Genomic DNA, 27,164 nt, shown 5'->3' with positions numbered 1-27,164 from the left:
CTCGGAACAGGTGTCAGCTCACTCGGAGACGCGCTTCGCTGGAGCCGCGGATATACAGCCGCTGTGGGAGAGGATACTGAAAATCTGGATTTCGCATAAAAGGATATTTCTGTTTTCCGGAGAAATTATAACGATTTATAAGGGTAAACTGAGGTTTACTGCGTACCGACTTCTGACACTGCACCCACACCGGTTGGACTAGTTGAGAAATACCTGCGCGGAGGAAAGGAACTTCTCCGCTGGATTTTTCTTTTCATTGCTTTATAGTATAGACCCACAGATTTACCATGAAGTCGCTGGTTTTGCTGATTGTCGTCGCGTTTGCGGTGGGAGCTTCAGCCCAGTGTAGTAAGTGTTTTGGTTGCGCTTATTATATTTTGTGTGTATGTAATGTATTGGCGGTGACGGTTTGTTTGTTGCAGTGTATAGTTCTTCCCAAACGTCTCTCGGAGCTCCCACAGTTGAGACAAAGGGCTCCCGGCCGCGCGGTAACTCCCCATGTCGATGTACCAACGCCCATGGATACCTGATCTCAGAAGTTCCCTAGGGCGTTATGCGGGTGCGCGCACACGCGCGCCCCCTTGCGCCTCCCCGCAGGTCGTGGCCGTGGATAACCATGCTGACCACGTGCTTCTCTTCTTAGATCCATGCAGCACCATGAAATGGGCAACTTGTGATGGCACCAATTGCCAGTGCGTCCTCAGAGTTTCCTCTGATGGCCCTGGTATTCCTCTGAATTGTTCGGCCTGTGAGTTACCTTGATTTGGTTGCTGTTTTTCTGAGACTTTGTAATATTGGAGTTCAATGTCAGCTTGTAGTTAACACTGATTTTCCTCTGAGGACCATGTCTTCTGCATGTCGTGACAGTGATACCAAAGTGCTTCCTGATGAAGGCTGAGATGTACAGGGCCAGGACTGGCCAGTCTACGCGCTCTTCTGGCAAGCCGACGGAGCACGCCTTCGTGGACAACGATGGCATCTATGATCCGGATTGTGAGGCTAATGGCCGCTTCAAGGCCAAGCAGTGCAACAACACCAACGAATGCTGGTGTGTCAACAGTGCAGGAGTGAGGCGTACCGACAAGGGTGATAAGGACAGCATAAAGTGTGAAGAGCTGGTGGAAACCATGTGAGTGTCTTCACACTACAGTACACTGCAGCTGTGCTGTGGTCTCTTAGCCATTTAGTGTTAAACTTCTATATCTTATGATAAAGTGAATCTTCTGAATCTTCTCTGGTCTCTCGCCAGCTGGGTGCGTTTGCAGCTGAAACACAAGCCCACTGGTGCACCAGTGGATCCAACTGCACTGAGACAGTATGTCTGACAGCCCTCTAACCTTCCTAACAATGTCTTCTGAACTTTGGTAAATGGACTAATCACCTTCTGCTTATAGGGCCATTGGAGATGCTATTAGCAAACGCTATGGTGTGGATGGCAAGCTGGTGAACAATACCGAGGTATTTGTCCTACATGGTCCATACAGTCCTGCTATGGACATATACGCCACCTCTCCAGGAAGTGTTTTGCTGATATCTTGCATTGACATTTGCATGGGGAAATCTAATGCAAACTTTGTGTGGCAGTATGACAAGGATGCCCGTCTCATCATGGTGGATGTGGTGAAGCCGAAGACCGACCGGACCACTGACCTGTCGCGTGCCGCCTACTACATGGAGAAGGATGTAAGCACAGAACTTCTGCTTTGAGTATTTCTCTATTACCATCAGGACTAACGGTTGGTCTGATCCGGTACAACAAGTGCACTTGATTAGCCTAAATGGCTGCCGTGTTTCAATGAAGTTCCAGTAGAGTGGGACAATGTTTCTTATGCGTCATGTGCAGGACTTGTTTCTTGCCTGTTCCAGGTTAAAATCCTGCCCCTCTTCACGGGTGAGAATAAATTCCTGCCGACTGTTGGCGGTCAGACTCTGGACTTCGAGGATATCGTGGTTTACTACGTGGATGAGAAGCCCCCCACCTTCACCATGAAGAGGCTGACTGGTGGTGTCATCGCCGTCATCGTGGTGGTCATCCTTGCTGTTGCAGCTGGCTTGCTTGTTCTGGTGAGTCTCTGCTAGAGAGCCTGGAAGTGTAACGGTCGCATTATGTTGACCAAGAAATGGATGCAGATGTTCAGTCAAGCACTTCCTAAACAATTCTTTGCTTTCAGTTCTTTGCCAGGAGACGGGACCGTGCCCGATATGAGAAGACGCAGGTTAGTCCCTGACCACATGAACTGATGCCAACTTCTCTTGTGATGTGATCAATTCTGAAAGTGTGACTTCTCTGAGGGCTTTGGACTAATGTTTCTCAATTCCTTATAGCCCAGAGAGATGGATGAGATGCAGTAGTCAGACGGCACCTGTACCCGGACCTGAAGGAAGGGCAGTTCTGTTGGACATATCTTGACCTTGTGCCCATACGACCTTATTTGAAAGCTAACATGGGACAGCTCACCTGATTTGTCACGTGCATTTTGGTGCACTTTTTTGTGTTTTAATAATTTTATTTTTTAGGCCTGTGTACTTACCTGTTTGGACAGGCGTGTAAATGCCTGGGTGAGGGATTCCTGATGTAACTTGTAATGCAGGTTTTAAATTTGCATCCATATGCAAGATGGTGAATTTTGTAATAAAAATTTTTTTTTAAACTACTTCGGTTGTCTGATTTCATCCATCGACGTCAGCTGGTAAATTAAAAGGGAATGAAATCTGCCTTTCAATCTTCACATCTAATATTAACAATATCCTGCCATATGTCACATGACCTGGATGTTCAGCATTTTCTCCCGTTGACTTTAAATGCAGTATAATCAGCAGAATTGGTGATCTGCCAATTGTACAAAAAAAAACAAACCACTATGGGTGTGTGAACATCAGACTTGCTTACTGCAGCGTACATTCAGTAATGCACAAGGAATTTCCCTGGAAGAACAGCTTGACAGAATAAGGGTGACTGCTGTGTAACTGCAAGCATACAGCAGTGCTGGTAAATGCATGGAGCTGTGGGAAGTTTGGAAATGTGCAAGTAGAGTGTGATGGCAAGCAGATGTGCCCTTTAACAGGTAATACAAAGATGAGCCACCCCCCTAAACACACAAAGTACAACCACAATATTGGCAGCGACCAAGTTAGCCCCAACCCCCCACCCCTCTAAACACATGGTACTTCCACAGTATTGGTCGGGACCAACCCCTACCATTCATGCCCTTGCAGTGATGTTTTGTCCCACTTGAAGTCTTTTGAGATAGTAGGTAAGGAATTTAAATGATGCCACATAACCATATATATCCAGAAATATATAAAATCGGTACTGCTTTCGATCGTTAACCATTATTACAGTTCTTTTTTTTTTTCTTTTTTATTTAGAGGTATATATAATTACATTACAGTATAACAATGTATGACAAAATATAATCAGAACCAGTAAGACATAAACAGTGAACTATAAATAAATAACCGATTAACTACAAGTAAAAAAAAAGGACAAATGTAAAAAGAGAATTTATGTAACATTCATTAAATCATTGTATAATTTCACAAGTTTGGCACTTTTTCTGTTAACATTTCTAAGCGTTGTAATTATGTATTTGAAATCACAGAGAAAATTATATAATTTTGGGAGTATTGATGAAAATTTACATTTATGAATGTAATATTTTCCCAATAAAATATATACATTTCCTATATATTCAATGTTGTATTTACCATGAGAAAAGTAACAAAATATATCGCACATAGTAAAATTAATAGGTTCATTAGGTTTCGAAGAAAATAATTTAGATAAATCAATCCAAAAAGTTTTAACAAGGGGACATTCAAAAAACAAATGAACAATGGATTCAATACTGACATTACAGAAATTCCATTATTACAATTCTGAGATTTTAAAATTCCAGGGTATGACGTCAACAGCATTTCCTGCTTTACTGCAGGGGACCATTACAGCCAATTGTGCTGCTTCTAATTTCCTGCATAAGTAAACCGCCAGAATAGGTATTGGGACAGGAACCTGCGTATTTAAATAAGCATTTTTTACTTTTGAAACCACAGCGCTATCCGAGTTTAAAATACGCACGCGCGACTGTTCTTCTGCGCGCGATTACCATGGCGACGTATCCATTTCCCCTTTGACCTTTCGCACGCGCTGTGGCGGGAGATTCCAGCATGGCGGTGCAGCCGAAACAGACCCTGTCCATGGACAGTGCCGCTGAACAAGGATTCCTGAGTTTTTACTTTTCTATGCCCGAGAAGCCTGACACCACGGTCAGGGTATTTGATCGTAATGATTACTATACGGTGCACGGAAAAGATGCTGTCTTTGCAGCAAAAGAAGTATTCAAGACCAATGGAGTTATTAAAAGCCTCGGATCAGGTAACACTGGGTCGCTATCGCTGAATTAAGCCTTCTTCATCTTCTTCGCTAGTTCAAAATACACTTGGTAGGTGGATAACTGTATGTAAGAAGCTCCGACAGTGTTACTGTAGGTGTTACTATTTCAAAATATTTTGTAAAGCAATCGTACAGTAAACTTACGCACATGAAGCAGAATAACCTCGTATTTGCTCATTTTAACATGGTAACAGGAATTTAGTGATTCCCATTAATAATTGTATCTGCGATGCTTAATGTTTGTACGTAATGTATGTAAGTGATATTATTCGGGATATGGTACTGTAAAAACCATGTTACATTGCAGCATCTATTACTTATAAGTGTCACTTTTTTGCCAGTTCGTTTTTGTCTTTTTTGTTGAATTGAAGTTTGCTCAGGTTGTATGTATTGCATGTAGCTTAAAATAGCTTGTTAATCGTGAGAAATTAGAATTTTAATGTATGGCTTAATGAGGGAGGAAAAGCGAAATCTGAAATGAGCTCTTCTCGTCAATAACAAATAAAATGGGTAATGAGCATGCGCATAACAAGTTATAATTGCTCAGGCAATTATTGTTTAGGGGCGAAAGTGGTTCCGACCGCATTTCAGCGGCGACAATGGGCACAAAGTCGCGGTAAAGAACGTAATTTCTCAGTTGTCTCACTGTAGTTAACGATGGCTGAACGTTTCAAGGACTGTGTCTCTCTGTCCAGGAGCCAGGCGCTTGGAGAGTGTGGTCCTCAGCAAGATGAACTTTGAGTCTTTTGTGCGGGACCTGCTACTGGTGAGGCAGTACAGAGTGGAGGTGTACAGGAACAAGAGCAAGAGCAGCAAAGATCACGACTGGCAGCTGGCCTACAAGGTGCGAGGCTGCTTGGCCGCCAGTGGGGATGCTGTGTGTGGAGTCGGTCCCCATCCCGTCGTCCACTTCGGCCACCACGTCCTTCTCTGAGCTGCGTTGGGCCGTTTTTGTCTCTGACGTCCTGCTCTTCTCCTCTGGCCCACCATCTCCGTGAGCCTGTCTCTCCATGCCCTCTTCCTGTTTAACGTCCAGGTTTGCCAGGGTCTGCTTCCCAGTCCTCGCATCACAGAGAGACTGCAGAGCACTTTGTTTGACCCGCTGATTAAGCTGGTTTTTAGTTTACAAAGGACTGTGCAATATAAGACTAAGTGAGCAATAAAGGAGCAGTAAGTAGGTGATGCAATGGGGAGCAAGGCTGTGCAAACAATCACAGAGGCAGGTGCAGCAGAGTGCAGTGCTGTGGGTGGACAGATGCAGGTTGTTGGTTATTTAGGGACCTTGAGGGAAGCTTTCCCTAATTGGCTGCTGCAGGGTGCACAGGGAGCAGTGGTGTGATGAAAGCACAGGGAGCAGTGGTGTGATGAGAGCACAGGCATTCTGGGAGATGGGCTCGGCCCTCTTCTGGCAGCGGAAGTGGCTGCAGTCAGAGGCCTAGTGAATTTGACCTGAACCCTCGTTCTCGTTCCTTGGCTAATCAGCTGCCTTTTTCGCCCCCTTTCTCTGCAGGCGTCTCCTGGGAACCTCACACAGTTTGAGGAGGTCCTGTTTGGCGGGGCAGGTGGCTCGGGGGCCGGGGCTGGGGTGGTGGGTGTGCGCCTGGGCTCCGATGACGGGCAGCGCGTGGTGGGCGTGGGCTACGTGGACTCCACCCTCCGGAAGTTGGGTGTCTGCGAGTTCCCGGACAATGACCAATTCTCCAACCTGGAGGCCCTGCTGGTGCAGATCGGGCCGAAGGAGTGCGTGCTGCCAGCAGGGGACGCAACTGGTGATATGGCCAAGCTCAGACAGGTATCACACACACACACACACACTGGGTCCCCCATGTGACGCTATGCTAACGTGACGCTATGCTAACGTGACGCTATGCTAACGTGACGCTATGCTAACGTGACGCTATGCTAACGTGACGCTATGCTAACGTGACGCTATGCTAACGTGACGCTATGCTAACGTGACGCTAAGCTAACGTGATGCTAAGCCAATGCCATGTCTGCCAGGTGGTGCAGCGGGGCGGCATCCTGGTATCGGACAGAAAGAAGGTGGAGTTCACCACCAAGGATGTGGTGCAGGACCTGGACCGTCTGCTGCAGGCCCGCAAAGGGGAGACCGTGTCCAGCGCCGCCCTGCCGGAGATGGAAAAGCAGGTGAGCCTGGGGTAGGGGGTGCAGTGTGGGGACGCTGAGCGCTGTAGGGAGGTGGTGCCTCTGAGGACCCTAACAGCCGCGGTGCTCCGCGCAGGTCGCCATGTCTGCCCTGGCCGCCGTCATCCGCTACCTGGAGCTCCTCTCGGACGAGGCCGGCTTCGGCTCCTTCAGGCTGACGGCCTTCGACCTCGGCCGGTACATGCGGCTGGACAACGCTGCCGTGCAGGCTCTCAATCTCTTCCAGGTCAGAGGTCGCGGCCGGCCCTCTCGCGTGTCGGGGCGGGGCTCGCTTTCTGTTCGGCGGGTGATTCGTGTCGGAGCCGTTTCTCGGGCAGCCGGCGGTAATATGAGCACGAACCCTCACGCATGTTTTTCGCGGATTTATCCCCCAGACCATTCAGGACACCTTATGGCTAAACGCACAAGCCAGAAATATACTGGTATTGCCAACTAAAGAACACGTATTAAATAAATCAAAATATGAAGTGTACATTTACTTATAGGCATCTGTCGCCTTTTCTTACTTCTCTAAACTCTCTCTGGTGTTTTTTATGTTATCCGAGAGTTACAGCAGTACGTATGCAGAGCAGGATCTGCCCAGTGTGTGTGGGAAAGCAGGGCCTCTCTGTCCGGTCCGGCGTTTAACGGTCACACATCCTCCCCCAGGCCTCCCCGGATGACAGCGCAGGAACGCACTCGCTGGCTGGCCTCCTCAACAGGTGCCGCACGCCCCAGGGGCAGCGGCTGCTTAACCAGTGGCTGAAACAGCCTCTCGTGGACAAGAACAAGATCGAAGAGAGGTGAGTGGGTGGGGCATTGGCTGTGGGGGTGTGGCTTAACTGGGCTCTGGGGGTCATGGGCGGGGCTTATCGAGGCACAGGGGGTCGTGCTGCCTTGCACGCTCAAACTTGCACACAGCAATCCTGAAGGCAACCAAAAGCACCATCTATCGTGTCAGGAAATGCATAGATGGTGTTTTAGGAAGAATGTAAACGGTACAGCTGAATTGCGTCAGCATTTCCTGTGCAAATGGGTCATCATTAATGTCACTGTGTTCCCTTGCCTGCCAGCCAAACACAGATACTGCACTGTGCCATTTACCAGCCATAAGTAGCTCTGACGGAATTGTCTTTTAACCATTGTTTGTGAAATAATGTGTATTTACAGGAGTGTAAAATGCCCGTTTGTCCAAAGTGTTCAGAACAGATAAACTGATGTTTCTGTGACACTTTACAGGATTAAATTTTTATTTTACTTGATCATAGAAGCCAAATCTTGAGTGATTATTGCGACTGTTTCATGAGTTCTGGTTAAGGGCTTTGCCCCAGGCCCCAACGGCACTGTGACAGGTTTCGAACCAGCGACCTTCCGATCGTAGGCGCTCAGGCCTAGCCCTAACCCGCTGAGCCGCACACCCCCCCCCCGTCCGTTTTGTGCCGTGTGAGTGTGGCGTTCCCCCAGCGATTTGAATCGGGTTTCTGTTGAACTTGGTTTTGGCTCCTCCTGGGGGTGTGGCCTGTCACCATGGAGACGGGTGTGCCTCGCTCCATTCGCTGCCCGCTGTGGCCAGGTGTGCTATTATATTTCAGCCAAACAAAAAGCCCTTTTTTTCCTGTGAATTCAGGCTCTTTGCTTTTTCATGTGTAACCGGTCATGCCGCTTTTGGCTAATGTTCAGCTAGCGCTCTCGCTGCTAACTGGCCGCGTGGCCCTCGGTAGGGGGGGCCCGCTAACTGGCCGCGTGGCCCTCGGTACGGGGGGCCCGCTAACTGGCCGCGTGGCCCTCGGTACGGGGGGCCCGCTAATTGGCCGCGTGGCCCTCGGTACGGGGAGCCGCTTGCCTGCTGCGCTGAATGTCGGCCTTGTTCAGCAGCCCCCTGGGATCCCCGAAGCTTTGTTCAGTCTGCTGTACGACGGCAAAAACAAACTATGTTGTTGGCTCCGGGCTACTTCTGGAGAATGTGATGTCATTCCCCCCCTGCCTTGCTCTTGAATCTCTGCCCAGTGACGTTGCAGTGATGATTGTATCGGTTAAGCAGTAGAGCGGAGCCGAGATGCCACCCCCTTTACTCTGTCGCGCTGTCCTGTATGTTTTATCCGGCAAAAATCTCAGTGCACGGCATTTCCTGCCGAAACCGGTCCTGGCCAGCAAAGGCCTTTGTCCCAAACCCCCAGCACCCGGCTGGAATGAAGGCGTGGCGCTGTCTGTCCCGGTCTGGAGCTCCGATTGTCACACTGGAGCCTGAATTGTGAATTTTTTTTGGGGGGGGGGGGTTGTCTCTGTGGTTTTGTTTTCTTTACTAACTGCCATATTTGGACAGGATCAGATTCCATGTCTGCTCCTTCCCTCTGTTCCCCTGTTCCTCTTTTCCCCTGTTCCTCTTTTCCCCTGTTCCCCTGTTCCTCTGTTCCCCAGTTCCTTTCTTTTGCCTGGTTTACAGAGAACTACAGCCTTTTGTTTGTGTTTTTCTTTTTTTTCCCCCATCATCGTTTAAGATCCTTTAATAAAGTGTCTGTTTTTGTGTGTGAAATGCCTGCTTACCTGATGACAAATCCCACGCCCGCCCCCAGCCCTCCCTCCCTCCCTCCCTCCGCGAATTCGCCCCGAGGCCGTCTCAGACCTGCCGGGCCCCACCCCGCATGTAGGCCTGCCAGAGAGCTTGGGCGTGTCCCCAGCACATGCCTGAGTATCTCTCGGCTAATTCATGCGTACTGGCCGTGCGGCCTTCATCACATGACTCACACAGGTCAGCCCGGTGGGGGCTTTTGTGGCAAGTGCTGGGTTTCGGGGGGGGGGTGGGGTGGACATACAGCTGCTTCTCGCTTGTGTCTCTTGTTCGCTCGCTTCCCCTCCTCAAAATGACCAGATGACCAGGAGGCAGTGATCTGTCCGTGGTTCCTCTCCTTCCCCCTAACAGCCATGTTTGTATGGTGTGGTCCAGTCTGGCCTCACCCTTACTACTCTTTTTATTCTTTAATTTTTTTGCCCCCCTGGAGGGTGTGGTGAGTTATCTGTGCTTTCCGATCATTAAGCAAAGCCCTTTGCAGGGTAACCTATTAGTCCTCACACTGCCAGTCACTTATTATGTTGTGGAAACTGTGAGAAGCTGGAATTCCTGAGCGCGTCCCAGAATGCCGAGGGGCTGTCACTGACCGAGTGTCAGGTGACCTCCACTGCTGCCTCTGTCCGGCTTCTGCCCGCGGTGCATCGTGGGATTGTTTGGGGGGGGGGGAGGGGGATAAACTGAACCAGCCAAGCAGCTTTTTGAAGCCTGGGGGTGAGGGGAGTGTGTTTTCTTTGAGAGAGGTGGGGGGGGGGTGGGCGGGAGTGCATGCTCTTTGTGGGGGGGTCAGTCACAGCCGCTGATCCCCTACTTCGTGCCTGTTCCAGCCGCACGTTCTGTCACATGACCTGATGGGCGCGGTGCGGTAAGTGCAGTATCATGGGAGAGAGGAAGTCGCCGTCTGCACACCGGGGGCAGACAGGGTGGCCCCCCCTCTGAGGCTGCATGTGTCTGAACCCTTAGGAACCACTGTGGGCGCTTAATGATAAACGGAGGGTGTTTGGAAATATCTGCCAGCAGGCAGTGTCAGAGCGGTTATTACCGGAAGCAGTGAGTCTGTTGCTGTTTCTACAACCACATAGTTCTCATGTCTCTCGCCAACCCCCCCCCCCCCCCCCCCCCCACCCCGCCCCGTCTCCAAGGTGACAGTAATCAAGTCAACAGAGAAACCAGTCTGGTTGCCCCCTGCTTGTTTTTGCAAGGTCACATGACCTTGGTGCCAAACCGAGAGCAGTCTCTGGCTGGTCCCTGGCGTAATCTCACCCGGCCTGCAGTGTCACTGCACTCTGCAAAATGGTCACTTTTTTAGACTGGCTTGTACTGGTTATTGGCACTTTGCAAGTCTTTTTCTCCAGATCAAGGCAAATTTATAAAACACATACTAATTATTTTATTGGTTTAACGCTAATTGTCGATACAAAGTGCTCCTCAGTGTTAATGCCGGGCATTTTGCTGTAGTATAGTCATCTGATTAAACAACCGTGACACCGTGCTTTAGCGGATCGATGTTGCCATCTTGTGGTCATATGCAGTACTGGAAAGCCGCATTTATTACGGTGGGAGTTAACTGATTAGTTAAGTATCGTTTTCAAAATCATTTTTAAATGAAAGGTTTCAAATTCTGCACTTGGAAAAAAAGTACAAATCAGCATTCTGTAATTTGTGCCTGCGATTTATGGCATTTGCTTCTGCACCACTGAAAACAGACAAACGTGGTTTGTTACAGAGGCTTCTGTCAGGAACCGTGAATTGGGGCTTTAATTTTAACATCCGCACGGCGCAACCAGCAGTAACACCTTTATCAAAATAAAGAGGGCGTCACTTATGGTGGTGGGGGGGATTGCAATTTTTATGTGTGAAATGGTCATTTCTAGAGCATCCTTTGAGGACCATACAAAATTATTTAACACACAAATCACAGTCATCGTGCGTGATATTTTTTTGTGACACATTTGTGATATTTCAATTCTCAAAAGCACAAATCGACTTTTAATTAAGTTTACATTCGGAGATGTGGGCGGACCCTGGCTCATTTTGTGTTGTATTAAACCTCCCACTAGATGGCAGTGTTGTAGCCTTTTTACTGCCATTTGACTCGAAGCGAAACGGCCGATAGACGGGGATCCACAACACGCAGAGCGGGAGTGGGGGCTCGTTTTGGCACGAACTTTTACTTCATTACAGATATAGGCGAATGTTAATTCCTTTGCACAAAAAGTAGCGCCATGATGTTAGATGTTAACGGGACTGTGATGTTTGAAAATGTGGATCCCATTGTTGTCATTGCTTAAAAAAAACTTTTAATTTGGTTTTAACAAAGTAACCACTGTATCATGGTAAATATCATATCGCCAGATTCTTGCCGAAACACCTTCTCTTATGTCATTTTCTTTTACTTTTATTGCATGAAAAAGTCATTGCTGTGGAGAGTTGTTCTTGTTTTTATAAATTTATTTTCCAGTTGCCTTTTCTGTATTCATGACGTACCCCGAGGGCCGGATCAAACTCTTACGAGCTGCATACGGCCTGGACCGAATCAGTCGACTCCATAACTAGGTCACTCCTTTTTACTGTACAACTAGTTAGGGTAGTTGGTGTACTAACCAATGAACATGTGCTCTTGTGACTAGATGCTGGGGACCTTTCCCTGGAGCCCATAGCGAGATCCACTGGCAGTGTATGGCGTGCAGTGAAGCAGTGTATGGTGTGCAGTGAAGCAGTGTATGGCGTGCAGTGAAGCGGTGTATGGAGTGCAGTGTAGCTTGCTGCTTATAGTTATGTAGCAGAAATCCCATAATATCGTCTTATCCCCGACCTGACGGCCCTTGTCTCCTGCTCTCCCTGGGGGGCGCCAGGCTGGACCTGGTGGAGAGCTTCGTGGAGGATGCTGAGCTGCGGCAGAGCTGCCAGGACGACTTGCTGCGCCGCTTCCCGGACCTCAATCGCCTGGCCAGGAAGTTCCAGCGGCAGAGCTGCACGCTGCAGGACTGCTACCGGGTCTACCAGGCCGTGGGCCAGCTGCCGGGCCTGCTGCAGGCGCTGGAGCGACACTGCGGTGAGCGCCCCCTGGGGGCCTGGCTGACCTGGCGGGACCAGGTGAAAGCGGGTCTGTTTCGGAAAGCGTCCCCCCCGCTGCTGTGTTACCTCCCCCCTCCCCCCCCATAGGGAGTCACCAGGTCCTGCTGCATGCCGTGTTCATCTCGCCCCTCGAGGACCTTAACACGGACTTCTACAAGTACCAGGAGATGATCGAGACGACGCTGGATATGAACCAGGTGTGGGAATCGGCCGCCGTCTCTCGCGGCCCCAGCTGCTGTCGTCTTTCCCTCCCTCTCTCCCTCCTCTCGTTTTCCTCGGCCTCTGGGGAATTCGTGTGGTTTTAGCACTTTGGTATGTGACCCAATAACTCAAGATCTGTTTGATGGGTCTTTTTCATCCTTTGCACAGGTCTTGTCTGGGTGAGGAACTAAAACTGATTAAATATTAAAATTCTCAACCCTAAATTTAAGCAGCACCTAATGATGGCAGAAAGGAGCAGGACTAGCAGAGAGAAATTTCTCCATGGCTCCTCCATGTATGTCTGCATTAACCGAGCACCTTTCCCACCGCAGACTGCCCTTCTCTTACCAGTCACACCAGTTCAGCGTGATCCAGACGCCCCGCTGCCCGTCTGACTTACACGTTATTTTAATGCGTCAGCGTCCGGTGTATACAGGCGTATGATGTGTTCACATTATTTTAATGTGTTAGCGTCTGGTGTATACAGGCGTATGATGTGTTCACATTATTTTAATGCGTCAGCGTCCTTTGTATACAGGCGTATGATGTGTTCGCATTATTTTAATGCGTCAGCGTCCGGTGTATACAGGCGTATGATGTGTTCGCATTATTTTAATGCGTCAGCGTCCGGTGTATACAGGGGTATGATGTGTTCACATTATTTTAATGCGTCAGCGTCCGGTGTATACAGGCGTATGATGTGTTCGCATTATTTTATTGCGTCAGCGTCCGGTGTATACAGGGGTATGATGTGTTCACATTATTTTAATGCGTCAGCGTCCGGTGTATACAGGCGTATGATGTGTTCGCATTATTTTAATGCGTCAGCGTCCGGTGTATACAGGCGTATGATGTGTTCGCATTATTTTAATGCGTCAGCGTCCGGTGTATACAGGCGTATGATGTGTTCGCATTATTTTAATGCGTCAGCGTCCGGTGTATACAGGCGTATGATGTGTTCGCATTATTTTAATGCGTCAGCGTCCGGTGTATACAGGCGTATGATGTGTTCGCATTATTTTAATGCGTCAGCGTCCGGTGTATACAGGCGTATGATGTGTTCGCATTATTTTAATGTGTTAGCTTTCCACATTCAGGTAAAACACATTCATTAACTTTTATAGTTCCAGGTGGCACATCCAGTCTTTCTGGAATGTTTCCGTGTTGAGTGAGTGACTGTGGGATGAGTAGAGTTCAGGTTCCTTTCCTGCTGAGCACGTTCCCTCTGCCCAGACTGTCTGGTCCATTATGTGTTTTTGTGACTTTGTCTCCTTCTTGCTCCTCCACCTGATTAACTCATCTCCATCTGCCCCCCCCCCCTTTAGATCGAGAACCACGAGTTCCTGGTTAAGCCGTCCTTTGACCCGACGCTGAGCGAGTTGCGGGAGGCCATGGACCAGCTGGAGAAGGACATGCAGGCGGCGCTGAATGCGGCGGCCCGGGAGCTCGGTGAGCGGAACGTGCCGGATCCTCCCCGCGGAGGCACTGGCTAAATTAGGCACCGGCCCTTTAAGCGTAGCAGCTGGAATGGGGTAACACTGCAGGGGCTCCAGTGGACTCCTCAGTCTTTTCTGCATAACTGCGCTCTACTGTCGCGTTAGAGGCCCCTAACTGTGCCCCCCCCGTCAGGTCTGGACGCTGGGAAGAGCGTGAAGCTGGAGTCCAACGCCCAGATGGGTTACTACTTTCGGGTCACCTGCAAGGAGGAGAAGAGCTTGCGCAACAACAAGAAGTTCACCACGCTGGACGTGCAGAAGAACGGGGTCCGCTTTACCAACAGGTGAGCCTGAGTCTGCCTGAAAACGGCACCCTGCAGCGGCCTGGCCTGCAGACTCGTAAGAAAAAGGGGTTCCACATGTCGGGATGGATCTCTGTTCCACAGTAAGCTGAGCTCCCTGAACGAGGAGTACACCAAGAACCGGGAGGAGTACGAGGGGGCGCAGAACGCCATCGTCAAGGAGATCATCAGCATTGCCTCGGGTGAGGGGCTCACTCTGCATGCGAGGTTAACCTCCCGCCACTAGAGGGAGCTCTCTTTATATGCTGCTCATAGAGTCTGGCAACATACAGTTCTCACAAGACAGTATTCCAAGCTATTGATTATTAATTGCCCTAGAACATTATCCTGGGGGGTGAATCCCCCCCCCCCCGAGGTTCTGTGTGATTAAAGCGTTGAGTGCTTCCAGTGCCACTTCCATGTACGCAGTATGGAGTGTCGATCTCCGTCTGTTCCGTGCACCATCCAGGCTACGTGGAGCCGCTACAGACCCTGAACGAGGTGGTGGCCCAGCTGGACGCCGTGGTGAGCTTCGCCGTGGCGTCACACTCGGCCCCCGTGCCCTACGTGCGGCCCAGGGTGCTGGAGAAGGGCTCGGGCAGGCTGGTCCTGCGGGCGGCCAGGCACCCCTGCATCGAGGCCCAAGACGACGTCTCCTTCATCCCCAATGACGTGTCCTTCAGCCGCGGAGAGGAGATGTTCCACATCATCACCGGTAAGGTTTCCGGCTTTTCATGTGCAGGATTCACCGGCGACCGGCTGCAGCGCTGACCTCCACGCCCCCCCCCTCCCAACAGGCCCCAACATGGGGGGCAAGTCCACCTACATCCGGCAGGTGGGGGTGATCGCGCTGATGGCGCAGGCAGGCTGCTTCGTGCCGTGTGCCGAGGCCGAGATCAGCGTGCTGGACCGCATCCTGGCCCGCGTGGGCGCCGCTGACAGCCAGCTGAAGGGCGTCTCCACCTTCATGGCCGAGATGCTGGAGACGGCGGCCATCCTGCGGTGTGTGGGGCTCGGGGCGGGGGGCAGGGGGCAGGGGGCTCGGGGCGTGAGGCTCGGGGCGGGGGGCGCGGGGCAGGGGTCACGGGGGGCAGGGGTCACGGGGGGCTCGGGGCGCGGGGCTCGGGGCTCGGGGTGCAGGGAACCGGCCGCACCATCTGCTTTGGGGGGGCTTGGCACGTGTTTGAAACACCCACTTTTACACTGCAGATAACAAGGGGCATTGTGGGTAACTTACAGGTAACTCACCTCACCTTCAGCAGACAGGGTTTGGTTCATTTACGGATTTAATTATCCCAGAGAATCGGGAAATGGTCAGACTGGTGGCCAAGTCAGACGGAGCTGCAAAGTTAAACCGTTTTCTGTGTCTCTCTCTCTCTCTCTCTCTCTCTGTCTCTCCCTTTCTCTCTCTTTCTCCCTCCCTCCCTCCAGCTCGGCCACAGAAGACTCCCTCATCATCATCGACGAGCTGGGCAGAGGAACCTCCACCTACGACGGCTTCGGTCTGGCCTGGGCCATCTCCGAGTTCATCGCCACTCGCTGCCGCTCCTTCTGCCTGTTCGCCACGCACTTCCACGAGCTGACGGCCCTCAGCCAGCAGGTGGCGACCGTGAGCAACCTGCATGTGACGGCGCTGACCGCCGAGCGCACGCTCACCATGCTCTACAGGGTGCAGAAAGGTGCGTGGGGGCGGGGTCACCTCGCTCGCTCACGCGCGTGTGAACCGGGCCCCGCCGGGGCCTCCTGAGTAATAATAGCTGATAGTGTGGCCCCTGTCCCTGTGTCACGCACACACTCTGCCTGCGCACCAGGAGTGTGTGACCAGAGCTTCGGGATCCACGTGGCCGAGCTGGCCAGCTTCCCCAAGCACGTGATCGCCGGCGCGCGGCAGAAAGCCCTGGAGCTGGAGGAGTTCCAGGACGTGGGCCGGGGGGGCGAGGACGGGCGGGACGGGGCCCCCGACGCCAAGAGGAGCCGATCAGACAGACAGGTAGGGGGCGCCGCTGAGCCAGGGGCTTCACGCTCTCTACACAGAAGGTCCTCCTGTAGGATCTGGGCCTAGAGCAGGTGGCTCTTCTACACGCCTGGAGCTGCTTCCTCTGCGTGCTGCAGTGCAGCTGTTACTGTCAGATGCTGCTGTCTGACCCGCATCCAGACTGCAGGACCCAGACTGCAGGACCCAGACTGCCCGGCACAGACAGCCAGTGGGCCTCCGCAGGCAGCCGCAGCATCAGTCTGTAAACGGCCCCTTCCTGAGTACCGCCCCCTTCCTGAGTCCCGCCCCCTTGTGTTGTCATGGTTACATATCCAGCACTTGACCTGACCTGTAGCGAGTTTCCGGCTGCAGTAGTTATGATGTCCGCAGTATAACAGCGCCACCTACCTGCTGGGCTGATAAACAAACATCCTGTTTACTTTTCCTGAAGGAGGGAGAGAAGATCATCCAGGATTTCCTCACCAAGGTGAAAGCTCTCGCTGCCAGCGGCATGTCTGACCAGGACATCAAGGAGGAGCTGAAGAAGCTGAAGGCGGAGGTCCTGCTCAAGGAGAACAGCTTTGTGGAGGAGATGGTGTCCAGAACAACAGCCTCTGTCTGAAAGGGAGGCAGCGAGTCCAGGAGCAAAGCGCTGCGTCCAATAGCTGTGCTTCTGGAGCTGCGGCCAATAGCTGTGCTTCTGGAGCTGCGGCCAATAGCTGTGCTTCTGGAGCTGCGGCCAATAGTTGTGCTTCTGGAGCTGCGGCCAATAGCTGTGCTTCTGGAGCTGCGGCCAATAGCTGTGCTTCTGAGGCTGCGGCCAATAGCTGTGCTTCTGGAGCTGTGGCCAATAGCTGTGTTTCCTGTGCTGCCTCAGGATTGGTCAGAGCTTCACTTCAGTTTTAGCCAAAATAGTGGCTTCAGTCAGTCTCACCTGCTGTTTACAGTGCAGATCAGTCAATCTCCCCAGCCGCCCCCCCCCCCCCCCCAGAGCAGTCCTGCCCTCATTCACCCCCCATGTCTGTCTGAAATTCATCTACCCTGTATCAGGAGGTCTTGTGAGAATAAAGGTGTTTCTTTCCTGCAGTTTGTGTGGTGTCTGACTGCCCATTGCTAAGCAGAGGGGTTTCTGTGCAGCAGGCTGACTGGCGAAGCCTTACTTCTGAGGTTTGGCTGCTGTGAATAGTAGCTCAGGGTATATTGCCACAGTAATTTACGCTGCACGCCTAACCAGCCCTGATCAGGTTTAAGTGCAGAGTTTCAGCTTAAAATAGGCGTAAGTCCTGCGCTCTGTCGACACTCTGTGCTGATCCCTTTCTGCCTCTTTACAGGGCAGATTAAATTTGCTGAGCAGGGTGTGAGTTACCTACCTCCTACCTGTCAAAGGGCGTTAAGGCTCTTAATTAGTGTCATTAGTTTGCAGTGCCCACTCTGTCCCCTCTGATTAAGAGGGGATTGAGATGATAACCACTGTCTCAGTACCATTTATCGCTTATTGCAGCAGTCAGGGTTAGAGACTCAGCGTCACTGTCCTTCACTGTCCCCTGACTCTGCCTGTCCAGAGAGATGTGTGACTCCTTCAGGGGCTCAATGCCAGAGCCCCCCACTGGCTGCCCCTTGGACAGTGAAGTGCTCTCAGCCGTTACTGCTGAGAGTGACCCAATAGTCACTGGGGTGACGGGGCCTTGGATCCCGGACATGATGCACTGGTTTATGATGGAGCACATTATGGGGGTGTGGTTACAAGGTCATGTGATATTTCATATAAGGTGTGATTTCATTAAGGTTACATTTACTGATGTGTGACTTTGGTAAAGTGTAGGTACTGTATAAATGCATCAGACAGAAATATGCTGATAAAGGTTTATTAAACAGGGTTCAATGCAAAATGCTCAGAAAGCCAATCACCTCATTGCTGTAGGCCAGTAATTATTAGCCCCAAAGTAAAAATTAGCATGTAATTACAGGTGTGTATTACTGAGGGCCCAGATCATGTGATAATGAGCTCAGGCAGCTTTATTTGTACACAGAAATTCTTTGATTTTAATTATATCCAGTCCTGCCTTCCTATGAGACACATAAGAGGATGACATCACTGTCACAGACACCTTTACTGGGATGACGTCACTGTCACAGACACCTTTACTGGGATGACGTCACTGCCACAGACACCTTTACTGGGATGACGTCACTGTCACAGACACCTTTACTGGGATGACGTCACTGTCACAGACACCTTTACTGGGATGATGTCACTGCCACAGACACCTTTACTGGGATGACGTCACTGCCACAGACACCTTTACTGGGATGACGTCACTGTCACAGACACCTTTACTGGGATGATGTCACTGCCACAGACACCTTTACTGGGATGACATCACTGCCACAGACACCTTTACTGGGATGACATCACTGCCACAGACACCTTTACTGGGATGATGTCACTGTCACAGACACCTTTACTGGGATGACGTCACTGTCACAGACACCTTTACTGGGATGACGTCACTGTCACAGACACCTTTACTGGGATGACGTCACTGTCACAGACACCTTTACTGGGATGATGTCACTGCCACAGACACCTTTACTGGGATGACGTCACTGCCACAGACACCTTTACTGGGATGACGTCACTGTCACAGACACCTTTACTGGGATGATGTCACTGCCACAGACACCTTTACTGGGATGACGTCACTGCCACAGACACCTTTACTGGGATGATGTCACTGTCACAGACACCTTAACTGGGATGACATTGCTGTCACCTTTACTGGGCAGATCTTTAAGGCTGCAGGGTTGCTTCCATCATAATTTAGACATGGACAGAAGAATGGAAACAGTCTCCCAGTGAATGTGCCTTTAAAGGTGTAGATGAGTGACATGTCAGCGGGGTTGGAGAAGGACACCTCCCCCCTGTCATAGTCCAGCTGCACTCTGATCCTCTGCGGTTTCCTCTTCAGTCTCAGGGGGGTTGGTGTTGAGTCCCTTGCTGTATACTTATCACCATTAGTCAGACGTACAACCCAGAATCCATCCTCTGGTCTGGATGTAATCCCCCCCTTCCTGTTAACAGACTCTGCTGCTACTCCTACATCCCACTTAGGTTTGTCCCCCACCTCCACCTCCCAGCTGTGTTTTCCTGAGTTAAACCCCTCAGAGCCCAGCAGTAACACATATTTAGTGAATCTCTCTGGGTTGTCAGGAAGTTGCTGTTTAACTCCAGTGTCTCTCACGCTGGTCAGATCATCAGACACTGAGAGCCAGGGGTGTGCAGTGTTTGGATCCAGAGTCACAGGAGCTGTGGGTTGAAGAGGAAGCTGCAGTTAATAATCTGTCTCAATGCAGTAAAAAACCATCAGTGTTATAACATTAACGTCTTACAGTGAGGTAATATGATCATTAAAGTGCTTATATGGAAACTGTAGAAAAATAAATGGGTTATGATAACAGGCCACTTTGCCTTAAAAATCAGTTAAGGTTAAAGATTTTGTGCAATTTAAACTGATACATGTTAGTGTGAAAACTGGAAAAAATTATTTGAAACCTTTTGAAACTGCATACTGTGTATTTCTGTCAATATTTTTAAATGGATATAAGTATATTAACAAACATTTCTAAATACTAAAAAATAAACAGGTTTTCTTTATACAGCCCGTCCCTCTGCTGTCCAGTAAAGTACATTTACATTTATTTTTTTAGCAGATGTTTTCATCCAAAGAGACCAGTGAGGAAGATCATAGATCACAGGCATACAGCTGTCAGGGAGCCGACTAAGGTACCAGTGTTGCTAGGCTGAGGTCCCAGTGAATGACAGTATAACCCACTCAGGTACGGCTCTCTGCTTTATACAGCCATTTCCCCCAGTACTCACTGTACCAGTGCTGCTAGGCTGAGCTCCCAGTGAATGACAGTATAACCCACTCAGGTACGGCTCTCTGCTTTATACAGCCATTTCCCTCAGTACTCACTGTACCAGTGCTGCTAGGCTGAGCTCCCAGTGAATGACAGTATAACCCACTCAGGTACGGCTCTCTGCTTGATACAGCCATTTCCCTCAGTACTCACTGTACCAGTGCTGCTAGGCTGAGCTCCCAGTGAATGACAGTATAACCCACTCAGGTACGGCTCTCTGCTTTATACAGCCATTTCACCCAGTACTCACTGTACTGCACAGTCCCCAGCATCTTCTCCCAGACTCTGAACTTCAGAGAGCCCAGGTGTTTCGCCACATCTATCAGTGCCCCTAAAGCCAGCTTTGGGTCCTGCAGTGAGCACTGAGCTCTGCAAAGACAGTGACAGGCAGGAGTCAGTGATGCTATGGGGTCTGAAGTGAGTCCGCAATTTCAGTGACTCCACTCAGTCCAGAAGACTTGCTGACTGGGATAATTAAAGTCTCACTCCTGACCTGGAGATGATATATTACTGTTCATGTTTGTTCTTTAACAGGTCTCTGATCAGCTCCAGGTCATTGCAGCTTTTAAGTAATATTAATTAGCAACTGGAAATACAGTGGTACCTCGGTTCTCGAACTCACTAGAACTCGAATTTCTTGAAAGTCGAACAAACCAGTTTGACCTAGAACTCGATCTGAATATCAGAAGTCGAACCGTGAACGCTGACTTAATATAAATTGTATGCGCCAGGAAATGAGTCATACTACAATGCAATTCTTACTTGAATGCCTTCTTCACAGACTGGACGATTAACCAAATAAAGCAGCGCAACATTACAGTAACTAACAATAAATAAACCACTAACTTATGTGTACTATTACAGCATTCATGTAATTTATTTAAAACTTTATTTTACCAAGTAAATTAACTGAAAACCAGTTCTCACTGCTTTACGTGATATTCGGGAGAAATAGCAGATTACGCATCGGAACTGCCTGGGATACAAACGTCATGCGTGTAACTAAACTCTTCAGCCAATAAGGGCAAAGGTGTGTCGTCACGGAGGCGATTCCAGTTTGTGCAGCCGGGTGAGAGGTCGCAATGCATCTAACCGTAATACATTGCATCAGGATCAGAATCCGTTGCTTTAAGCCAGCGCTGTAAGCAAGTCGAACGCACCCAATGACCTGACTGGGGAAACAAACTGAAACGTGGACTAATAATACAGAGGACTAATGACAACAACCAGAAATAGCTGATTACATGGGGATCCCACACGAGGTTAACGAGGGGGCGTGGCACACGGAAGGAGCGGACGATCGGGGCGGGACCGGAGTAATGTTGGGATAAGATCTTTATCGTTTTGGAAGCCATTAAGAAAAAAATGCTCTGCTTTGTTTTATCCTGTTCATTTTGTGTTTAAATGCTTAAAAAAAAAAAAAAAAAACATATTTAGGTGTAATTTTGGGGGGCCGGGAACCAATTAATTGGTTTTCCATTATTTTTTATGGGAAAAATTCGATCAGAACTCGAACTTTTTAGGATTCGATCCGGAGTCCGGAACGGATTAAGTAGGTACCACTGTAATAATAAATATTAATAATGAATTAATAATAATAATATAATTACTATTACTACATACTTTTCTTTGGTGTCGCTGACGGTCTGAAAAACAGGAAAACAAAATGGAAGCGTTATACACACAATGTGACTGTTTTACAAGGCAAACTGTCAGGCATTTGTGGGAATCTGTGGCTTATTTCTTCTTTGAGGGTGTCTGTTTATACAGGTTGTATGTTCAGCATGGATTGGCTGTGGTTGTATCTACTGATTCATAAAGAACAAAATTATTGGCCAATAATGGTCAGTGTGACTAAGGTGTTTTAACTCCTTATATCTGCTTCAGACACACAGCAGGACTGTTTGTCCCAGTCAGCAAACACACAGAAAAATGCAGGAAAATCAAGCTCCTACCTTCAGGAAGGAGATGTCCTCAGCACCCATGACCTTCTCAATGTCTCTGATCTTCTCTGACAGAGTGGAGACCTGTTTGGAGATGTTTTCTATCTTCTCCTTCATCCTCTCGCTCTTCTCCATCTCTTCCACTCTCAGTATAGCCAGTCTGGCCTCCTCTTCCTCTTTCAGGAACTGATGGAGTTCCTCAAATTCCTCCTTTATCCTCTTCTCAGTCTGCTGGGACTGACTCTGAAAGTGAGAAATGCCGTGTAAGTCTGAAGATAATCTGTACAGTGAGGTTTTACTTCCTCAGAATAAATCTCCATACCTTGATGTGTTTGGCTGTTTCCTCAAACTCTTGTTTAACTTTTGTAAACTTCTCCAGCTTTTCCTTTAATAGAATCAGTGAAGCTCTTAGGTCCTCCTGAGATAAAATTTACAGATGGATAATAGGAGATACAGTCAACATTGGATTGGCATGTAATACACAGCTTGCTTCTTTTATATTATTGTTATGAATGCTTCCATATTCATTTATCCATTATGGGGTCTTTGTGAACATGCAGTTCAGCCCAGGAAGTACAGGGCACTGGGCAGGGGACACTGAGGAAGGGATGTCAGTCCATCACAAGGCTCATAGAATGGGTAACATGGATGGATGGATGGATGGATGGATGGATGGATGGTAAGGGTAAATTTGAAACATATGGGGTACCTTGAAACTGCATCATTGGCCAGACAGCTGAACGATACAAACATGGGGAAGGAATTCAGATGGCAGAATAGATTCAGCGTGACCCACATCCTATGGGAGTGGATCTTTTGTGGGATTTTCCAGTTCATTTTGTCGATATTCTAAAATCCATTGTTTGTCACCCCTGATTTAAAGTATACCGAAGGATGTCCGTAAGTTATGTGTAAATACTATGCCATTTATCATAAGGGACTTAGGCGTCTGTGGATTTTGGTACCCAGAGGGGGCCTGGAACTGATCCCCCAGACGGGCCCCCATCGGACGACTCTGACAGCCGCTACATTCAGCCTCCTGTTACATATCAGTGCCTATGGAAGTTTTACTCACATTGCTGCTAAACACACATGCTAACATTTCATGATGAGTTAGGCAGCAGCTCACAGCTACAAGGGGGTTCATGCAAGATCAAATTAATATAACATCCACTGGGAAAAGTTAATAATACAGAAGAGAATGAGAATACCTTCTTATCCTCTACAGCTTCTTCCAGTGGACAGAGCTGGTGGTCTCTGTGTTTCCTTGCAGTCTGACAGACCAGACAGATGGGCTCCAGATCATTCTTACAAAAGAGTAGAAGCTTCTCCCCATGGAGACTGCAGCGAGATTCACTCTTCTCTGGAGCCTCAGTCTTCTCTGGAGCTTCACTCTTCTCTGCCACATTTCTAACCCTCCTTTGCTGTAAATACGACTCCACAATGTTCCTTAAGGTTAGGTTTAGAGGAGGATCCTCCCCGGAGGACTTCCTCCTGCATAATGGACACTCCCGAGAGCTCTTCTGTTCCCAGAACTTCTGCAGACAGACTCGACAGAAGCTGTGGCTGCACTTCAGGACAACAGGATCCTTAAAGAAGTCTGAGCAAACAGAACAGCAGAGCTCCTCCTCAAGGAACGAAGCTGCAGCAGCCATGTTACAGACTCTGTTACGACGCATCTAAAGACAGACAGTCTGAGGGGAGGAGTGTTTTTTTAAAGTTTCACTTTCACTCTACTGACAGGAAACTCATCTAGGATGTTTAAACTATGTCTCTGTCTATTCAGAAAAAAAATATTTTGACAGGTCAGTTGAAGACACTTAAATATGTCATTTTTTGAGTTTAACCATTTATGTCATACAGAAATTGAAAATGAAAAGTTCTGAATCATTTAGTGACTTGTGGTGAGTGGAAATGGCGCCTCTAGTGGCAGGTATGAAGCTGGTCACAGCTGCAGGTGGTCTGAGTCAAGCTTGGGGCCATTCATGAACTGAATTGAGAATGCATGGTAAATAACTGGATAAACTTCCTGTAACTGAACTTGGAATTAGAATTGCATGCAGCTTGAAGGGAAGTGGAACTGGAATTAAGCTGGAATATTGGGAAACAAATGAAGTCAAATAAATTCCACAACATTCAGCTTTCTAAGACAATTTGAGTTGAATTGCTAAAATGAATACATAAAATATTATGAATCACATTGATGACAGACATGTGATATAAAGACAAGAGTAATGTATGTTTTACATGTTATGCATGTTAATTTCTCTATTTACTTTTTATTTGCCTTGTGCAACTGTACAAATCACACACAGTTTACATCTCTGCACTATTTATTTACTGCCTGTTTGCACCTTGCACACCCTGTTACTGTGATGGTAAGTGTTACTATATTTTACTATATGTTACTGTATGTTGCACCAGGGACATGGAGAAATGTTGTTTCGTCACTCTTTGTACATGTATTTCTTTATTAAGAAAATACAAATGTCTTACTTTAATTTCTTTTCACTGTTCATAATATTGTCCATAACAATGCTTTCCTAAATTTAATTAAAACATTTCCCAGAAGTCCATGCATTCATGTAAGGTGAAGGTTCATAACCTATGAGTATAAATGAAGGCCAGTTAGAGCCTTTGTTGATAGTGTGACATTGGAGTCTTTGTGTTAGTTACACTGGAGAGACTTTTGATTGACTTTTGATTGACTTTTGATTGCTATTTGTGTATGACCTTTATTTTGAGAATCTGATTTGTGTATGAACTCTGGAATGCAATATTAACATTAAGATTTGCAATCCCCATTAAACTGGAAATGGCTGAGAAATGTGAAATGTCTTGGAAGACCTCTGAAAAAGATGATCTTGGTGAGCCAGTTCCTACAGCTTCATGTAACCTCAGTGCGGTCTGTAAGCATCATGGTTACCTGTCCATGGATCCAGCTGAGTAGCTTCAAACTTTAAATGGCATCTTCAGGTGAGAATTTCTACTGGTTGTGGACCAAGCCATTTTAAAACCAGAGATCTGAATTTTTTACACATGAACTCCACTTCTAAAGAAGAATCCTACACAAGTTAAGTATTTCAACTATTAACTATTAACTATTGAATGTTGGTGTTTGGTTATTTACCAATGCAAATAAAGTGCTTTTATTTATTTTGTTGCATGTGTAAAATTGTGCTTGGGACTGGAAGACTTAGAACGATATCAAGGAGCATTTCTGACACCTGTATTCCACTTTCTCATCTTCATCATGCAGCAATGCTCATTTCCAGAAATGCAACTTTTCAGTTGCGTTTATTCAATTAAATCAAATAATTGATTGTAGTCACAGTATTATTGATATGTGATATATGAACGTTTTTCTTCATGAAGACTGACAAGTTAGGGCCAGTCAAATTCTTCAAAACCAAACTCACCCAACCATGTCTTTATGGACCTTGCTTTGTGCACTGGGGCACAGTCATGCTGGAACAGAATGACCTTCCTCAAACTGTTCCCACAAAGTTGGAAGCATAGAATTGTCCAGAATGTCTTGCTATGCATCTGTCCTTACAGCTGATCTGCACTGGAGGACGTTGCATGGAGCTGTGGGGCATATAGATCCTTCTGTGTGTGAGGGCTGTCTGCTTTGTGGGCAAGACGAAACCTTGGAGTGTCTCTTTCTGATCTGCTTGAGGCTTTGAGACATGGTCCTGTAGCTGAAGGCCAGGTTCAGAGGGTTTAGGGTGGATTTGTCTGTCAGTGGTTGTTTCTGGTCCTAGGTACAGTCTTATTTTTTATCATAATTTTTTTTTGGCAGGGCAGGCTAAGCTTGCGATTTGGCTCTCAGAAGAATTAAAGGTAAGGCGCTGGGTCAGTAGATTCTAACTTTGGTGGGGCCCCCGACGCCAAGAGGAGCCGATCAGACAGACAGGTAGGGGGCGCCGCATAGCCAGGGGCTTCACGCTCTCCACACAGAAGGTCCTCCTGTAGGATCTGGGCCCAGAGCAGGTGGCTCTTCTACACGCCTGGTGCTGCTTCCTCTGCGTGCTGCAGTGCAGCTGTTACTGTCAGATGCTGCTCTCTGACCCGCATCCAAGGCAGGACCCAGACTGCAGGACACAGACTGCCCGGCACAGACAGCCAGTGGGCCTCCGCAGGCAGCCGCAGCATCACTGTCTGTAAACGGCCCCTTCCTGAGTCCCGCCCCCTTCCTGAGTCCCGCCCCCTTCCTGAGTCCCGCCCCCTTCCTGAGTCCTGCCCCCTTCCTGAGTCCCGGCCCCCTTGTGTTGTCATGGTTACATATGCAGCACTTGACCTGACCTGTAGCGGGTTTCCAGCTGCAGTAGTTATGATGTCCGCAGTATAACAGCGCCACCTACCTGCTGGGCCGATAAACAAGCATCCCGTTTACTTTTCCTGAAGGAGGGAGAGAAGATCATCCAGGATTTCCTCACCAAGGTGAAAACTCTCGCTGCCCGCGGCATGTCTGTCCAGGACATCAAGGAGGAGCTGAAGAAGCTGAAGGCGGAGGTCCTGCTCAAGGAGAACAGCTTTGTGGAGGAGATGGTGTCCAGAACGACAGCCACTGTCTGAAAGGGAGGCAGCGAGTCCAGGAGCAAAGCGCTGCGGCCAATAGCTGTGCTTCTGGAGCTGCGGCCAATAGCTGTGCTTCTGGAGCTGCGGCCAATAGCAGTGCTTCCTGTGCTGCCTCAGGATTGGTCAGAGCTTCACTTCAGTTTTTTTTTTTTTTTTTTTTTTTTTTTTTTTTTTTTTTTTTTATTGCCCACCACCACCCCCCCTCTTCGGAGGACAACTTTATTTTACATTACATTCAAGAGTAAAGATTGTGGCCGCTCCGAACTCACCAGTACCGTGGAAAAGGAGAAAAACAGGGGGGGTACAAAAACAACAGCGTAACAATAACAGACATCAATCACCATGGGGAGAGGGGGAGAGAGAAAAGAAAAAAAAAAAAAAAAAAGGTATACAGAAATAATAACACTAATAATGTAGGCGGGATGGAAAAAAGATGAAGTATAGGGGAATACAGAATACAAACAACCATAAGAAACATAACACTCATCAAACAACAAGAATTATAACAACATCAGTGATACTAATAATAATTAATACAAATCGGTATTATATATATGTAGCATACACACACGTAATCGTACCGT

At 48.5% G+C, this 27,164-nt stretch overlaps 3 protein-coding genes across 6 annotated transcripts; 2 read left to right on the top strand and 1 right to left on the bottom strand.

Annotated features, from left to right (window-relative positions):
• On the top strand, positions 1-2,654 carry LOC111848351 (epithelial cell adhesion molecule-like). Its single transcript, XM_023820259.2, has 9 exons — positions 1-348; positions 644-748; positions 868-1,129; positions 1,250-1,315; positions 1,395-1,458; positions 1,585-1,683; positions 1,867-2,064; positions 2,172-2,216; positions 2,326-2,654. Exons 1-9 carry the CDS (start codon positions 288-290, stop codon positions 2,350-2,352), a joined length of 927 nt encoding a protein of 308 aa, XP_023676027.2. The 5' UTR covers positions 1-287; the 3' UTR covers positions 2,353-2,654.
• A 1,316-nt stretch (positions 2,655-3,970) lies between these two features.
• msh2 (mutS homolog 2 (E. coli)) lies at positions 3,971-26,670 on the top strand. 2 transcript variants are annotated; one of them, XM_072703240.1, is made up of 16 exons: positions 3,971-4,375; positions 5,089-5,237; positions 5,904-6,185; positions 6,395-6,541; positions 6,636-6,785; positions 7,208-7,341; positions 11,960-12,159; positions 12,270-12,379; positions 13,709-13,832; positions 14,013-14,163; positions 14,266-14,363; positions 14,630-14,875; positions 14,958-15,162; positions 15,592-15,839; positions 15,972-16,150; positions 26,407-26,670. In XM_072703240.1, the coding sequence occupies exons 1-16, from the start codon at positions 4,168-4,170 to the stop codon at positions 26,575-26,577; spliced, it is 2,802 nt and encodes a 933-aa protein (XP_072559341.1). In that variant the 5' UTR covers positions 3,971-4,167; the 3' UTR covers positions 26,578-26,670. The 2 variants fall into 2 exon arrangements, with proteins under 2 accessions (XP_072559341.1, XP_072559340.1); XM_072703239.1 differs by lacking the exon at positions 26,407-26,670 and adding an exon at positions 16,587-17,069 and having other exon boundaries at positions 3,972-4,375.
• LOC111848462 (zinc-binding protein A33-like) lies at positions 18,015-23,692 on the bottom strand. 3 transcript variants are annotated; one of them, XM_072703247.1, is made up of 7 exons: positions 23,211-23,692; positions 22,322-22,417; positions 22,012-22,242; positions 21,680-21,702; positions 20,307-20,425; positions 18,884-19,442; positions 18,015-18,563 (listed from the first exon to the last, which is right to left on the bottom strand). In XM_072703247.1, the coding sequence occupies exons 1-7, from the start codon at positions 23,676-23,678 to the stop codon at positions 18,548-18,550; spliced, it is 1,512 nt and encodes a 503-aa protein (XP_072559348.1). In that variant the 5' UTR covers positions 23,679-23,692; the 3' UTR covers positions 18,015-18,547. The 3 variants fall into 3 exon arrangements, with proteins under 3 accessions (XP_072559348.1, XP_072559349.1, XP_072559350.1); XM_072703248.1 differs by having other exon boundaries at positions 18,015-18,243; XM_072703249.1 differs by lacking the exon at positions 18,015-18,563 and having other exon boundaries at positions 18,745-19,442.
• Positions 26,671-27,164: the final 494 nt, after the last annotated feature.

The sequence above is a fragment of the Paramormyrops kingsleyae genome, chromosome 20, assembly GCF_048594095.1.
Source record: "Paramormyrops kingsleyae isolate MSU_618 chromosome 20, PKINGS_0.4, whole genome shotgun sequence".
NCBI lineage: Eukaryota > Metazoa > Chordata > Actinopteri > Osteoglossiformes > Mormyridae > Paramormyrops > Paramormyrops kingsleyae.
Note: the sequence above shows the minus strand (reverse complement) of the source record. Positions and strands in the feature narration are given on the sequence as shown.